General features: G+C 37.9%; 1 protein-coding gene across 1 annotated transcript in view; it reads left to right on the forward strand.

Moving 5' to 3' along the window:
- The window catches only part of si (sucrase-isomaltase (alpha-glucosidase)), a 134,222-nt gene that overhangs the window by 112,523 nt on the left and 3,912 nt on the right, over positions 1–17,787 (forward strand). The window contains exons 39-45 of the mRNA XM_020940582.2: positions 428–576; positions 1,476–1,560; positions 1,677–1,733; positions 5,374–5,498; positions 7,176–7,264; positions 11,966–12,015; positions 17,097–17,267. Of these exons, the coding sequence (XP_020796241.2) occupies positions 428–576; positions 1,476–1,560; positions 1,677–1,733; positions 5,374–5,498; positions 7,176–7,264; positions 11,966–12,015; positions 17,097–17,267 (726 nt within the window). The remainder of the gene's footprint in view (positions 1–427; positions 577–1,475; positions 1,561–1,676; positions 1,734–5,373; positions 5,499–7,175; positions 7,265–11,965; positions 12,016–17,096; positions 17,268–17,787) is intronic.

Consider the following 17,787-nt stretch of genomic DNA (forward strand, 5'->3'; position numbering starts at 1 on the left):
TTTAAAAGTTAGAGGAAATTGGGAAACTAGATAATAATTTTGGTTGAAATTAAAACATGTTAGAGACTCATGGTTAGTGATCAGGTTCCAGCCCCTTAAAGTGAAGGTACACTTTATTCTCCTTGTAGAGAAATGTTATCCTTTGCATTTGAGTCATCCTTCAATGCTCGGGGTCAACCTGTAGGAACCTTTCCACATCTTAAGACTAATATATATCATTAAAGAGTGAAAGATATGCAAATAGACAATATTATAAAATAAACTTGCAAACTGCTGTGTATTTTATGTATTTTATAGAGTTGTCTATCTGCATATCTGTAAGTCTTTAATCTTTAATAGAGTGATACAGTATATATTAGTCTTAAGATGACACACAGGTAATACAAATGTGTGTTTTTCACATGCTTTTCTTTCTTTGTCTTTTCAGAGACAAGACCCGGTTGCTTGGGACGAATTCTTCGCCAACGCCTCCAGAGATGCTCTGAACATCCGCTACACCCTGTTACCTTACCTCTACACGCTGATGTACGAGGCCCACACCAAGGGGAGCACCGTCATCCGGCCCCTGCTCCACGAGTACGTCTTCTCCGCTAACATCACAGTCCCACATAATCCAATCATTTGCTTATTAGCGCGCTGGATCGTCTTCCTGATCGGCCGGCGAGATAACCAGATTTCATACTGCATTGCCTCTCATTACCATGCGGAGTTGCACATGAGCTGGTGGCCGGACTAAAAAGCAATTTGAGATGCGGCTTTCATTGGAGTGCAACATTTTTAGCATCACTCTGTTTTAATGCTCGGCTAATTTCCCATCAAAGCTGCTTTTATTAGCGACAGATGTTAGCAAAACAGGAAAAAGTAACTGCTTTATTTACATCCACATACTCTTCCCCCATGACCGATGCTAGTTCTATTTGCCTGGTGTAATTTTTCAGTGAGAAGGAGTTAATAAAAGGGGCATGAAACATTTATACATGGATTAATTTATTCAAGAGACTTTTAGAAGGCTACAGATGGTATTTAAGGAACTGGCAAAGGCGAGAATGGCACCGATATTTGGCTAAGATCTTAAGAGCTTTTAATTCTAAATGAGTATTTGAGCAGTCTGTTAGACGGAGGACAGAGGAGAGTCCACGTCACTGCTGTTTATAGTAAGAAATTGTTAGTAAGGTGGTTTGGGTTTACTCAGACCCATTTACTTGAGTAACTGTGAAGTAATAGTACTCCTATATGAATTTTTTGTTATGTGAGGAAGGCTGCATTCACACTTGTTCAGGTTAGATTAGTTCTATAACTTGGTCCTATTTTAGTCCTGGTTTAGTCCCAGTTTAGCCTAAAAGTAGTATGCACAAAATATACTTCTAGTTTTATATGAGTTATTCTTCAGTGTTTTAAATTTTACTTGAGTAAATTTTTGGCTACTCTATCTACTTCTGTTATTTGCGACATAATTTATATAATCTGTTTTCCAGGTTTGTCAGTGATAAAAATACATGGGATATCCACACACAGTTCCTATGGGGACCAGCATTTCTCATAACACCAGCCTTGGACATGGTATGTACACTTTTTTATTACTTTAAAAAGTTTTAAATTGGAAAGCACCAAGTAAAATTATAAAGCTGTTGATTATTTGAATTGTTAATTGACGTATACAATTTTGTAATCAACAGGGCGTCAGAGAAGTGAGAGGATATGTCCCTCGTGACCGCTGGTACGATTATCACACGGTAAGTACATTCGGGAATACAGGGGGAATACAAGGGCATCAGATGTAGAAGTTGAAAAAAATTCTGAAAAAAGGACTTAGTTGAAAAAGAGACAGAAAAAATGAAATAATTAAACCAAATGAAAACAAACTATAATTACAGCCACAGTGTTCATTAGGTCCTATAAATAAAGCAAAAGAGGTAGCACGCAGTTCTAGAGATGAAAGTGTGTAAACATTTCACCAAAAATCTTAAGATCTTTGAAGTTTATAATTGTATTTCCTGGTTTTACATGAGCAGCAGATACAGAGGTAATTCCATTAACACTTACCTAGGCTGAAAATGTGAATAAATTGTCTAATAAACATAAAAGACAACTCTATTTTACAACAAACTTATTTTAAATTAAATTAATGTTAAAAATTAAAAATGTGTTCCTCACAGATAAATTGCTCTTGCATTTTAGATGGAATGACATAGATAGAGGTATTTTGTTTTAGAACTCACATAAATTAATCAAAAAACCTTTCTATCATGGAGCCCAAATTAGACCAAGTTACAGGTCAGATCTGTGGAGAGGCAACCCCACTCACGATCAAAATGCCTGTTTTTCTCGGTATTTTGAGCAGTAAAACCACCTGTATTTGAATAAGTGTAATGTAGAGCTATTTAAAGTCAGACATTCCAGGCAGTGCAGTAACATATCCATAGAAACAAGCAAAAAGTTATATAGTGCACCTTTAATGAATGGCTATGTTTGATTCACAAATGGACAAAGTCAGTTTTCTAAAAAGGGTGATGTGTCAGGTGAAGTTGTACACACTGAGGTGGCCCGTCAAATGAAGGCTAAAAGCTATAAACAAATGAACAAAACTGTACTTAATGAAGTGGCATACTGTACAAAGTAAATGGGTAATTTTGTATTAAAATAAACAACACTAAAAGCTTTTTCTCACAGTGACGATCCTGATTTGAATAATGCTATTAATGCAACATTGACAAAAACAAGCTTTCAGGGCATTGACTTGTATATTAGCACGATCATGAGTCACAGATTTTTTTTGTTTTGTTTGTTTTAACATCCTTTATTGTAATGGTCAGATGAATGAAACAGCACATAACCAGTAGTGAATTTAAAAGCCTTTTAGTCATCAAACTAAACTATATAAATAAAATAATAATACAGAAGAGTAACCATTAGAAACTATTGTGTAAGATACTGAAAATGTGCCACTACAAAAAGAACATATTTAGAACAGTTAACAAATTGTCACAGTGATGTTCATTTAAATATAATTATACCTTCAAAAAATAATCTTAGGAATCATAATATCAGAAAAGCTTTTAAAAATTAATTCATACACACTACAACTCTGAACCAGTAGATGCATGCAAAAGCAATGCTGCCTCATGAGTGGGGCTGTCAAAAGTATTGAAAATTGGATACTAAAACTAGTAAATAAACTCAGTACTCCTTTGAGAAGATATCAGTACTAAAAAAAAATTGCCGTATTTTTCAGACTATAAGTCGCTCCGGAGTATAAGTCGCACCAACCAAAAAAAATGCATAATGAAGATGAAAAAATATATATAAGTCCCACCAGACTATAAGTTGCACTTTTTGGGATAAATTTATTTTATTTCCTTTCATCTTGAAAGACAAGTTATAGTAATAACAATAGAACAGAGAACAACAGACTGTTAACGTCACATGAACAGTTCTTCAGATAACTATAACATAAAACAACAGAACAGAACAAGTTTACCAAACTCTCCATCTGCTCTCCAAATCACTAAATCCACTGAATTCTTCATCCTCAGTGGCACTTCTGAGCAGTTATATGACCTCCAGAGGTAAAAGGAGTGCCACTTCCTCTTCTGCGTCGCTGTCATCAGACTCAGCATCAAATTTTTAATTTTCAGTGGTGCAGAAGTAATGGTGTGATCGACTGACATGTTACCAGACAGGACAGTGGCTCTTTCTCTTTCTTCTGCAGCTGACCTGCGCAGTAGAGAGCAAAGTGACAGTGGTACAGGAGTACACAAGCCTAGAGCGCCCTCAATGTGAAAATTTTAACATATAAGTCACACCAGAATATAAGACGCAGGACCACCCAAACCATGCAAAAAGACTTATAGACTTAGACTTATATTAGTGAGACTTATAGTCCAAACAATACGATACATTCACAGGACAGAAATTAACCATTCCTGAACAGTTTTAGAATGATCTTGAGCTGTATCAGAACAAGTATAAGACCACATAAACTAGCATATCCCAATGAACCATTATGGAATTTACCTGGACGACTCAGGGATTACACAGATATAAGACCATATAGTATTATAAAAGTATAAAGATTTAATGTTGAAAATTGTCTAAATGAAATGTTGTTTTCATTATAATTATTATTATTGTGGTATCGGAATCAGTATTGAGTCTCGAAATTGTGTTTGAAATTTTAGTATCGTGACAACACTAGAGCGACTAATAATAAGGACAGACGTTACTGTAAATTGTAATGTAGACCATAGAAAACAGAAAATCTGGTTACAACAACAAGGAACATCTTTGACATTAAAAGAGATAGCAGTGGTACAGAAGGCAGCTTGATAACACAAACAACCCAGCCATAGCCCTCTACTCTCTCACAGCTGTTCCACTCCACTATTAAGCTCAACACGAGAAAAGTACTTTGTAATGGCCAAGTAAACGGAGTGTAGAATCAGCTGCTACTGTGGCATTCAAGTTTCAAAGTATAGTCTGGAAGTTGTGTGAGGTGAATTGGGGTCTAAGTTACATTAAAATCAATATTACACAAAATGGAGCTTTAAGCCATGTTAGAATGTTGTTATCTCCTTAAAAACATACCCAGGGCTGTTTTTTGTTTCATTCATACATTTGAGTAATGCTGCATTATTATTCTGTGTACATCTTAATTGCTCAAGATGCTCTGTTCCACCTTGTGATGTCATGAATCGCTTAACCTTTTACCTTTTGTTCAGTAGAGATTGGCAATGCCAAGGCTGAAATTATAAAAAAGGGATTCTAGTGAAGGTGTATGGACTTTAAAAACAATGTAGAGCACTTCTGTATTAGCACATGACATCACAAGGTGGAAGAGAGTGTTCCCTGTTTGAGAGAAGAACAATTTAAGGTTTGTGTTAAACATGAGTGAAAGAAACGAAACACAACTCTAGGTATGTTTTTGATGCAGGGTTCCCACGGTCATGGAAAATCTAGAAAAGTTATGGAAATTGAAAATATAATTTTATCATGGAATTATGTAAATTCAATGAAAGTTTTGGAAAAGTCATGGAATTTTTGTATATCTTATACACAACTAGTCTGTGAAGTTATCATTAGGCTATTATGATTATTTCAGTAGGTGCTGACAGTATTTTGAATGTTAAAAAAAACTATAAAACCAAACCATAAGGTGAGTGGAAAGGCTTAAAATTTCATATTTAGCTCGAAAAGTATGCTCAAATCTACAGATGTAGGTGCCGTAAAGTCATGGAAAATTCACTTTAAGTCATGAAAAAGTCATGGAGAAGTTTTGAAATTTTGTCAGTGAAAAAGAGTGGAAACCCTGTCAATGTTTTTGACATAGATCAGAAAATAGCATAATATAATAGTCCTTTGCTTTTTTTCCATTAGGCTAGAGACGTGGGTGTGCGAGGACAGACGGTCGTCATGCCAACACCACTTGACCATATTAACCTTCATGTCAGAGGAGGTTATATCTTGCCATGGCAGAGACCAGAGCTAAACACGAAGTTGAGGTAAGTACTTTACGTTAGGTTGCTTTATTCGTACCCGTAGGTAAATTTGTTTTGCTGGTCTCACATTTCACATTTCATTCATCCACATTATGTGCAAACAAACACGTATAAAAGCACAATTACAAAATTAAGTGTTACAGTGCTCCAGTGCAGAATGGCTTTGTTCCATAAATAATGAATTAAATTCATCCATCACGCTCGGCTAAGATCACAATAAATATTAAATATATAAAAAACACACAATTTTTCCAAGACTAAGTACTAAAATACAGATAGAATAATGCTTTGTAACAGCATCTCAAGCTTTGCCAAAACTGAAAATACCTTGCTTCTTTGTAGGTTTTAGTTGAACTTTTCTTAATACGCAAATATAGATTAATGGGACTGTGCCTGTTGTTATGCATTATATGGTAAAAGCTGCTAACTTAAGCCCGATTCGCATGGGATTAGTATTACCTGTGGACTTTTGGTGATTTGTAATATTTGCCTAAAATCTTAATCCCATGCAAATGCTCCATGTCTGTAATTTGTAAAGTAAAAATTCCGCTGCAAGTTACCTACTATATTTCACCAAACACAGACGTCTGGTGATAATACTAGTCTTGTGCGAATCTGCATGTCAGTGTTTGTTGTTGTAATTATGCACCTTTTCTATCTCTTTCTTTTCTTTCTGTGTTCTTTTCTCTTTCACTCTCTGTGTCAATGTCAGTAAAATAGAGTCATTTACGAACTTTGCTTATCCCATACAAAGTAACACAGAGGTGGGGCGGTAATTTGCAAATTACCAGAAGTCCCCCAGGTTGTACTGCGGATAAGGCTTAAGAAACAAAAAAAAACGTAGGTAAATGTAAAATGTTTGCATAGCATTTTCTAATAACTAATGCAGAACCTACTGACGAAAGCAGAAGCTACTGACAAGGTAAATTTGTTTCACCTAATCAGGCACATTGTTGCTAAGAAATCATGCGAAAGCAACTGCCTGAAACTATCACAGATACTTGAAATGGTTACAGTATATTATGTGAAGTTATGAGGCAAAGAAATAAGAAATATGTTGACTCACAAAATCAATCTATTTAGTCAAAAAAAAAGTTGTCTTAGGAATCATAATATCAAAAAAGCTTTCAAAAACATGTATCCATATATGCTACAAGTCTGAATCTGGAGATACATGCAAAACAAAAAAACAATGCTGCCTCATGTGTATCGAAAATCAGATACTAAAACTAGTATCGAAACTAGGTATTAGTATTTTTTGTATTTGTTTTATTTATAAAGAAAAGTCCAACATAGAATAAGTTGAAAGTTTTATTTTATCACTGAACTGTAATCAAAATGTATTCTCCATGCTTCAGCAACTTTTGGATTTGCATTTTATTTGAATTAGGACAAGGCCGTTCCCACGTCAGCAATGTCTTTCAACTTGTATAAGCCAGACTCAGAGATAGCACAGCAGGTAACCCATTACCCAATCAGACTTCCTCTATTCTCTTGTATGCGCATATGATCCTGATCGTCGGTTTAGGTGCATGGTGTTCCAGCAGCAGTAGCATCGGGATCAGGTGGGCCCCCCTCAGCTCAGATGTTAATGCATTTGTCCTCACAGGCAGGTGTATATATAGAGGCAGTGTCCTTTGGCTACGTGCTACGCTAACCTCTGTACTGCTCCCATTTCAGTCGCACAAATCCACTTGGACTGATCGTGGCCCTGAGTGATTCCAACACCGCACAAGGATCCTTCTTCTGGGACGACGGCGAGAGCATCGGTACGTGCATTTAATCAGATTGGTACCATTCACTATGGAATACAAAAGAGGGAGGGCAAATCACTGTGAAAAAGCCTTTACTTGGATAACAATTACCATATTTTTGTGACTATAAGGCGCACCGGATTATAAGGCGCAATATCAATAACGTTGAATTCTCTCATCTATTTTCATACATAATGCAGACTGAATTATAAGGCACATTAAGCGAAAAAACAAACAGGCACTTCAGACTGATATCTTAGCCCAGGCATCCACGATCCATTGGCAGATCGTGGCATAATTCACCCAGCGTTGGTTCCCTGTCTTGGTGAATGTGTATTATGAATGTGAAAGTAGGTGGATAATTTAAGTTTGGATTTTTATTTCCTGTGAGGAGGACTCAAATATACACTGAGTAATAATGTGTTTTATTCAGCTTTGTGCACATTTGTTTACATTTTACAGAAATTAAACTTAAAACCATATGGCTAATTTGCATACACTATAAGCACTGAAAAAAACAGCTCACTTGCTCTTACTCGGCGAGGCTTCTGACTGCTGTAGCCGTAATGCTCCGACAATCTGTCAATCGTTGTGACTTTGTAGCTTACCAAAGTCGTACTAAAACATTTTGACAGATTTTTGAGCGCTGTGTACAGCATAAAATCGGTTCGAGGTCAGTAAACACAACCAGAATTAACACATGAAGCACACTGGATTATAAGGTGTGCTGTTGATTTTTGAGAAAATTTTAAGATTTTAAGTGTGCCTTATAGTCCGAAAAATACAGTACAAAAATGTCTTAACATAAAACAGTTACAAACCATAGATGCAATTCCTAAATCTTTTACCATTAATTTAAACTGACCTATATGCAGGTGTTTTCATATGTATATCTTTTTCTTCAAGTTTTCTTTCTAAAAATGTATCCCGCTCAGAATTTTTTGTATTATCAAATTCTAAAAAGTTGTCGCAGCCTATGAGAGATTCTATTTGTCATTTGTGGTTGAAAATAAATGGAACCTTTTCGAGAGGCTCTATCTAATATTTTATCTTGAGATTTCATTCATCTCAGCAGAGCACAGTAGGCATGCCAACATTGTGGTTAACCCTGGGGCCATATGTCCACTTGGCAGGCTAATAAAACCGAACTGTCTGTTGTCGTTTGACAGTGAATGTTATTTTAGTACTACATTCAGATTTGAGTGATGATTCATCTTCTACGCCTCGAACACAGCATCTCTTTTCTTGCTCTTTTCCAATTTGTGACATGGCCTTAGGATTTGTACTTGGCACTCAAATTTCAATCACTGGAGTTGTGCGCTAAAGTGTGTGTGTAAAAATGCAGTTTTCAATTTTTGAGGGTCTAGTCTAGTCTCTATCTCAGCTAATAGTCGTGTAGGTGCAAGATTCATTCATTGTCAAATCTGTCCAATAAAAACATTTTGTCACCATATTAAGAACCAATTGTTAAGGTTTGGTCAATGCATATTTGTTTATAAGGTTGGTAGTTCAAATCCTGCAACAAACCCTTTTAATGTGTGCTTGGGAGAGGCAGTTATCCAGCCCTTAAGCAAGGCTTTTCATCACCCAAAAGTGGAATTCAACACCAAATTCCCTTTTTTTTTTCAATTCTAAACTGTAAATTTGTAGATTGCTGGTCAGAAGCGCGTAAATCTAAGTTAGTGCTGCCTTCAGTGGCCTCTGCAGTGGCCAGCAGTTGGTGACATTACACAGAACTGTACCCATTAGATCAATCACACTGTCTCTCTTTAGTCCTTTAGGTACTGCGTTGTTTTGCAGCTCTCTTTGAAATGTGATTGTGGTTTGGGTTTAGGTGTTTAGTCCCACTTTATTTTAGGAGAAGTATTTAAGAACAAACTGTAGCTCAGAAATCACAGGCTTCCCACAGTCATGGAAATCTTAGAAGAGTCATGGAAACTGAAAATGTCATTTTCCAGGCCTGGAAAAGTCATGGAATTTTAGTGTCTCTTTCATGCAACTGCAATGTTCTGTTAAGTTCTCATTAGGCTATTTTGATTATTTCCGAACGTATGCACCTTTTGTTTAAAAGAGATGACAATAAATGCACTGACAGTATTTTGAATGTTAAAAAACTATAATACCAAACCATAAGGTCAGTGGAAAGGATTAACATTTCATATTTAGCCCTAAAAGTATGATCAATTCTACACATGCAGGGTGCCATAAAGTCATGGAAAATTCACTTTAGGTCATGAAAAAGCCATGGAAAATTTTGAAATGTTGTCAATAAAAAAGAGTAGGAACCCTGAAATCAGCAAAGTTCATCCAGTAAAGATTTCATGGTAACACTTTAGTTTAGGGAACACATAATAATAGCTAACTACGTGGTGATTGGTATACTAATTAGCTGTTACTTAGCTATTAGTTGGTATTAATGAAACATTTAATAATACTTACTAAGATTTCAGTGTGTGCACAAAAACAACTGTTGTAATCTCCACTACTTTAGTTGGAAGAAAATAGTTAATGGGCTAGTACTATGCATTAGAAGTTGTTTATAAATATTAACAAAGATGTAATTAAGCACTTATTATGCATTTTACAATTAACTAGCTATTAATATGTGGTCCTTAATCTAAAGTGTTACTGATTTCTTTAAAAGGTTAGTGGTTCAAATCCTATAACAGGCAATGGACACGATTTATGTATTCTTGGGCAAAACAGTCATCCGGCCCTTGGGCAAGACACTCACCTTAATGAGTCCCCTGTCTGGGAATAGCTGTGGACTTCGAGGCTGTAGATTCAAAATAGCTTCTAGTTTTCAAAGCCTCAACATCCGAGATACATGAGCTCCGATGATAATACAATTTTTCACGGTTCAACGCAAAGTCTATTCAACACTCCAAAAATGTCCTTACGTTTAGCTTTAAATCATAACACTAACATTACAAGCGCAGCCGTATGAACCGAACTGTGCGCCTGTGTTGGGACAAAGCCTGGCGGGACAGATAGAGAGGGGAACGAGGGATGACAGAGAAGGGGAGTGACAGAAACTATTACAGTAATTCGCCGTGTCGCTGCCTCCAGATCGCCCCTCCATCACTCCTCCTTTATCTGCTCCCTCTCTCCTGTCTTCTGCCTCTCCCCGTCCGTCCGCAGTCTAACCTTAGCACGTCTTTCTTGTTTTCTTTGCCTCTGCGTAGCGCTTTCCTGCTGATATGATCCATTTGTACTTGGGCATATTACAGCGTTCCACAGGCTGTCACTCAATCATGTGTCATTCAGATTCAGCCGGTAATGTAACAGGTCGGGATGGAGCTACAGTGGAGAGGGAATTCAGTTAGCCTCACTCTACACTCTGTTTTAAAGGATATATCTTATGCAAAGTTGACTTTTATGAGCTTATAACTATAACAGTGTAATGCCACTACGACAGGGCCTAGCAGTTCTGCACTTTTGAACAGGAAGACCAAAAATAAAAATGTGAACTAATTGAGAAGTCTGAAAAATGTCTAGATATTTTTAATCATGCTGTAAAAATCTGTGTATCATCGTTCATTCATTTTTCAAAATAAAGCCAAAAATAAGAAAACGAAAAAACAACTTTTTTTTTTCATTATTTGTCTCCAAAACCAAAATTTAAAAAACGGATAACAGCCGTTTCCCGTTTCCGTGACTTAAACTGCGATGCCGGACTTTTGCGCCGCATACAAACTGAACCAGGACTAAAACAGGACTAAACCAGAACTAAACCAGGTGTAAACTAGGACTAAACCAGGACTAAACCGTCCTCCGTCTTGGTCTCAGTCCCGCTCCTAGTCCTGGTCTGGTCCTGGTCTGGTCAGGGTCTCAGTTCCGGTCTCAGTCCCAGTCTGATCCCAGGCTCAGTCTCGGTCTGGTCCCGGTCTCTGTTCTGACCTGGTCCCAGTCTCAGTCCTGGTCTCAATCCTGGACTCAGTCCTGATCTTGTCCCAGTTTCAGTCCAGATCTTGTCCCGGTCTCAGTCCCGGTCTCAGTCCTGATCTTGTCCCAGTCTCAGTACTGGTCTGGTCCTGGTATCAGTCCTGGTTTGGTCCCGATCTCAGTCCTGGTTTGGTCCTGGTCTCAGTCCCGGTCTCAGTCCCGGTCTCAGTCCCGATCTCAGTCCCGGTCCCAGTGTCAGTCCTGGTCTGATCCCGGTTTCAGTCCTAATCAGGTCCCAGTCTCAGTCCCGGTCTCAGTCCCAGTCTCATTTGCCCGAATGCATGTTTTATCGTGCGTGTGTATTATGGGACTATTTTGACACCACACATACCTCCAAAACATTTTTTTTTTTTTGGAAAAGCACTTTCTTTTTGTTAAGAAATTATATTATTTTTGCGTTTTGTTGTTGTTGTTGTCTAACAGTAGTGCATAAACAAATCTTGTCAGTCTTAGATAGCATTTTTTGTAGTCTCAAAGTCGTTTTATATTCATTCACTTTCACTATTTGGTGGTAAAACACAGAAAACACAGAATTTCCACAAAGCAATTTAATACCACTGTACAGTTATTTTCTATTCCTGCTTCATTGTTACTTGATCCTTGCAGTTCTGCAGTTAATACTACATCTATTATGAGTAACTCCATACAAGTCAAAGTCTTTTCTGATCTGTAAAGCCTCATTGTATTCCATAGCCTTTCTCATTCACTATACATGAACGCCAAGTCTCCATTCCTCTGAGTCTAAATTGCCTTTTTCTTTTGTATTCACAGACACTGCAGAGAGAAACGAGTATCTGTTCACATCCTTCTCGGTGCAATCGGTGAGTTCAGAGGCCAAGCACACGGATTCTGCTTTTAGCATTGTTAGCATCGTTAGCGCCGTTAGCCAGCGTAGTTATTGTTATTAATCCGGTCAAACAGAATGAGTCCGAGCCCCACCGTGCACCAGACCAGTGGGTGGAAGTCAAAGGCTAACCGCTGGAAACCATTAGCACATCATTTCGCATGCCCAACTTCGTGAAGGTGATTTGGGGAGAGCTTTCACCGCTTTGAGTCCTAGCAAGGCTTAAAAATCATGTGTGTTTTTAGAAGGAAGGTGCATTAATTATGTTACAAAATCTCAAAGTCTGTATTTTCTCAAACGGTTAATTATAACTTTGGGAAAGATAATATGCTTTTTTAAAGGGCCCATCTCATGCAAAATCAACTTTTCAGAGCTTTCTACCTTCTAAGAGTGATGTGTGGGACTTGTATATGTTGCCAAAGTGTTTTTTAGATTGATTCGGCATTTTTTTAACAAATTGCAGCGTATTTCTGCACCCTCCCACGTGACAACGAACTTAAGCCTGCTACAACGATGACACGGCCAGCTACACCTATGACGCGTTTGACGTAGCAGAAGGCGCTTCGCACACTGCAGTGTACATGATATAATAAGTTAATCTACTAGCGTTTATTAATACTTTACCAATCAGTAATGTTCAGCTGATGTCGACGCGGTGCTTACGCTTCGTGCACCTCAAACTCCGTCCGATTCCGAGTCCTCGTGTAATGATGAATAACCTAGCACGCAGATGGGCGGAGGAATGAGCCTACTTGACGTTTGGAGGGCGGAGCCTGTGCTTTCTCAGGATGGGCGGGAGGGATGAGTAATAGCCGGCCTTTCATAGTTCCTGGTCTGTGATTTCATAACTATTGTGTAATGGATGTTCCAAAACCCAAATTGTGCTTGTATATGTGCATAAAATACAATGTGAAAAGAGTTATTTTGCATGAGATGGGCTCTTTAAGAAACTAGCACGAAATGTTACTGTCACCCTTTAAAATTTAACATCTGTAATGAACTAATAAATCTAAGAAAGTAAGAAGAGTGGAAGCACAAGTTCAGTGTTTTCCACATTGTTATTTTATTCATTATAATTTGTTGTAGTTACAATACTTAAAGAGGGCTTTTTTGAGCTTTCTGCCATGTGATGTGAACATTGTACCCTCACCAAAAACATTTTCAGAAGAAGTTTTATATCATCCATACAAGTCTGAGTAATTTAGTGATCTCTCTTGGGCCCTGTTTGAACCCTGTTTATGGTTAATAGGGATGTAACAATAACCGAAATATTATGATATTGTATCGTTTAAAGTCCCACAATAATACCGTGGACTGTCACAATATATTGAATCACAACTTCCTTTGCTTAAATGCATGGTTTTATAGTAGCAACAGTTTATAAACACTGGGAACTACATATCCCATGTATCATTTCAGTGCAGACAACATGAAGAGATATGTTTTTTTACTTGAATTCTTGGGATTATGATGGAAATAATTTACACCAAAATCTTATCAAGATATTTTAAAAGCAAAAAAGTGTCCTATCTACAATTCAATTAGCCTCTCCAAAATATTGCAATAAATATCGTACCGTGAGATGTATATCGTGATAATATTGTACCAAGAGATTTGGATATCGTTACATCCCCGTGTGTTAGCTGTTAATACCCAATAGAAATAAAATGCACCCTCGAAATAAATATGTTATTAGATGTTAGTTAATAATTCATATTTAACTTTCCTTTTTTTGCTCTATTACTTTCAGTTCATCCATCTTCAAATTAAGTTTAAAATGTAGCTATTTTGCATCAACTACTAAAGCTCACATTTGTTTTGCATTGTTCTTTATATTACGTTCTTAGATTTTAGCACCCTTGATGATCTATTAAACATAAATGCCAACTGCAGCGCCTTTTTATCGAGGGCTTTATGCAGTATTCAGTTACTATGGCTAAAAATCACATTTATGGCTTTGGTGCTGGCAAAACAGAATTTTATGGAGTAAAATTGATGGTGCAATTTTCAAATGGGTACCGAAATGGCACGGTGCAGTCCAACCTCAGCTGTGTTCCCAAACAACCTTGGCAAATGTTTGTGTGGAGCTCTAATATCCTCCAATCACAGACAAAAGGAGCTGTTGAAAATGGCCTGTACATCTGCTCATTCTCCAGCTATTACAGGGGGTTTCCGGGTCCTAAACTATTGAAGAAGCATTATCATAAAAGCGTATAATGTGGCTCATCTTTAAAATCTTCTTAAAACGCGATTGGTCAAAGCAAAGCAATTTTTTCTTATTTTTCTGATATGTAAAAACTGTAAAATGACTTTCTGGAGGTGGTACGTCTCCTGCATGATTCTGAGTTAAAACCACACTATGGAAGATTGTTCACGGAGAATGCAATTTTTGTTTTGTTTGTTTTTCTGGTGGAGGGTCTGCTGCCTGCTTGTGCCCATGGAGATGTTATTACTTTATTTATAATGCTCCACAGTATGAGATCAACTCATTTATCTCTATGGAGGCAAGTTGGTGTCACGTCAAACCCAAGTTACAGATCAGGATTCTCATTTATACAGTGTACATACATGCAAAAATACATTTCAACGTTAAGATTAAGATCTACATCAAAATAAGTGGCCCAGTTCAAACCCAAACTTCAAAAACCCTGAACTTTAGGTTTGTTTTGTCCCTGTTAGTCCCCAAATTGAGTGATTTGCTGAATTTGCATCAGTCATGCTAGTCATTAGTAGCCTGATTCAGCCGGTTTCACTTCGTGGAAACCATCTGACCTCACAGCATTTGGATTTGTTCACTCGATGGTAGGCAGGTACTTATTTATTTAATCAATCACTGCTATTTGGTCGTGATGTATGTAATGTGCCGGAACACTCAGTGGTGTCTAAGTAATTGTCGGCACAACAGCAAATAAAGCAGGCAGTGAACATTTCTGTCGACGCTCATTGTCGTTTCAGCGAAATGAACTTGCGAACTACAGGTGCAATAAAAAATGCAAAGTTTGTATTTGACAAAGGAAGTCCAAAGGAGGATAGCATATGCAGTCTGCTATCGCAACTCAGGTTAGTTCAGCTCTTTCCTGATTGGCCAGTGCGCGGTCTACAACTTCCGGGGTTCTTGCAAACTGTCTAATATATTCCAATTCCTGACCTAGTCGCTGGAGAGAAATGAAATTGAGCAGAGGCACTAGGCACATTAAATAATACAATAAAATCAGTTGGCCTTGATGTTTCTCTGCACTGATCTGTTTACTCAGGCTTTGTAGCAGGTAAATGCGGGCTTATATTTAGCTTAAAATAAACATATTTGAAGAATAAAAGGAATTGAAAGCATATTACTTTAAGTTTGCACATGTACGTGATTGAAATTTGACTCAAATCTATCTGGGGACTGTCCGTTCAAACACTTTTAGCAAGAATTCCATGTAAAATTTGATAAATGAGACCCCTGATCTCTAAAGAGGCAGCGGCCACTGTAAGAATACATGCTGTAAAAGTTTTACCTTTTTATGCGATTAAACATCAGTAATTTATTGAATGCAAGATCTATCAGTCATCCCCAAGGAGAGATGCAAAAAAGTTACATATTGCAACTTTAAGCTTACCTGAAATACTCCCCAGAGATAAATCACTGTCTGTCTCCTGTATAAGTTCAGTGAGAGGCGAGTACTTAGCCGAGCCCCCAGTTTGATCACTGTTTGGAATCAGACGTGACACACACTCCCCGTAATCACTAGGACTAATGGGACTAAAGCAGCCCCATTTGCTCTGCAGCCAGGCAAACTATTCTATCTCTCTCCCTCACACTATCTTCCCCCTTCCTCTTTTCGCTCGCTCTCTCTCACACACACACACATGCGCACATCTAACCATACATGATCCAACCTCCGCTCAAACACACACACGGCAAAACTACATCCAAACATCTGTGTCTGTCCTCTGCCTACCATCAGACTCATTCCAAAGCAATTTCACACAGCGATAAAACAGCCCCAGTGTCTGACAGCCAAGGGGTACAGAGGGAGTGTGTGTGTGTGTGCATGTGTGTGTGTGCGTGTGTGCATGTGTGTGTCTGAACAAGCAGATGTGAGGAGATGAGGATAACTCGAGCAATGGGGCCAATGCTGCCTGGCAGATTAGCACATCATATGCCATTTTGGAGAGCCAGGTCTTTTCCTATGGGGTTGTGCATCTATAGATTGCTGTGGTTTAGATGAAAAGTTTGAAAATTGGGAGATTTTCTTTAACAGCTTGGGTGAAAAAAAAGAGGAAAATCTCAAGGCGCCACAAAACATGCAGTGGGTGGTCAATACACTGCAAAATGTCTAGGGGAGTTTTATTTGTCATGTAAAATATCTATGGTCTAATAGCTTTCCACTTAAAAAAAACAAAACAAAAAAAAACAACAACAAGCAGAAGGACAACTTTCATCACTTTTTCATCAATAGATATTTTAAGCAATGTCTAAAAGCTTGAAAAGAAGTTAAAATGATTACTGCTCATTCAGCCTAATAAAGAAAGCCAAAAGAAGAAATTTAATTTGTGAACTGGACAAATTTTGGTCGAATATGTTGCGTAGCTCATCCAAGCTGCATCTTCAGTTCTGGTCAGCTGCGCAACATATTTGACCAAAATAAACTTTTGTCCAGTTGACAAATTTTATTTCTTCTTTTGTCATGAATTCTACCTGGACGACTAAGGGTTGTATAGAAATATTAATAAATAGGTACACTTTTTGTATTGTTATATTTGTAAAAGGATGGAAAAAATGTATATTCAACAGCTTGTGTGTGTTTTTTTGTTGTTGTTTTTTACCAGTGTATATTTAGAATAGCTTTTAGGGGATTATGCGTTTTTAGGGTTATTGTGTCACTTACATAAATTTTTATTTTTATTATTAGTGTATTGTCGTCTTCAGCAATATATCAGACTTTATAATGCATTATCCTGACAGGCCTATATCCAGGTTTTCGTCAATTCAACCTTTAAAAACCCTGGTCTCTTTTGTTAACCTTTTCTGCACTTTTCTCCTGGTCCTCACAGTAATACTTTGTCTTGCAGAACAACCTGACCAACAACCCGATTCACACTGGACTGAACCCTGCTGACCGCCTGATGATGGGCGTGGTGAAGATTTGGGGAGCAGGCAGTGTGCAAATCACCCAGGCAACGCTCACTGACTTTTCAGGAACACCGAGCCTACTCACTGTCCAGCACAACCTCGACACACAGGTGAGGAGAGGGCACAAACTCTAACCTAACTCACCAGATAAGTGTATCACTCTGAACTGAGTTTTACACATGATCCATCTGGAACGGCTCTCGCTAAAAGTGTTTAGAGAAAGGAGGGACTTGCAGCAGAATGCCTCGAGCTGATTGCATGAACCACCCCTGTCAAAATGATGTATCCAACTTGCACCAGGTAAAACCAATACAAGTGCCATGCTGTAGAGGGAAGATGTCGATAATTAATGTAGCCACTTTTGCAATACAAATTTGCACATTAAGAGCCTTATAAGTGACCATCACCGTCCACCAGCACTGCCATGTTTGTTTTGCACCGTGTAGGCCATATAAACAACAACAACAACAACAACAACATACAGTCTTGGGGTGGTTGTCATGTTGCCTGAAACTTCTCCCCCTGCCACAGAAGACCTGTGATTGGGCCGACCACTCCTCGGGTCAAATATAAACCGTACAGTGGGAACCCTTCAAAATGTTTTCTTATGAGTTTGTGAACTCACAAATA

Source organism: Boleophthalmus pectinirostris, unplaced genomic scaffold (assembly GCF_026225935.1).
Source record: "Boleophthalmus pectinirostris isolate CB_2022bp ecotype Guang Dong unplaced genomic scaffold, ASM2622593v1 HiC_scaffold_9, whole genome shotgun sequence".
In the NCBI taxonomy this organism is placed as follows: Eukaryota; Metazoa; Chordata; class Actinopteri; order Gobiiformes; family Gobiidae; genus Boleophthalmus; species Boleophthalmus pectinirostris.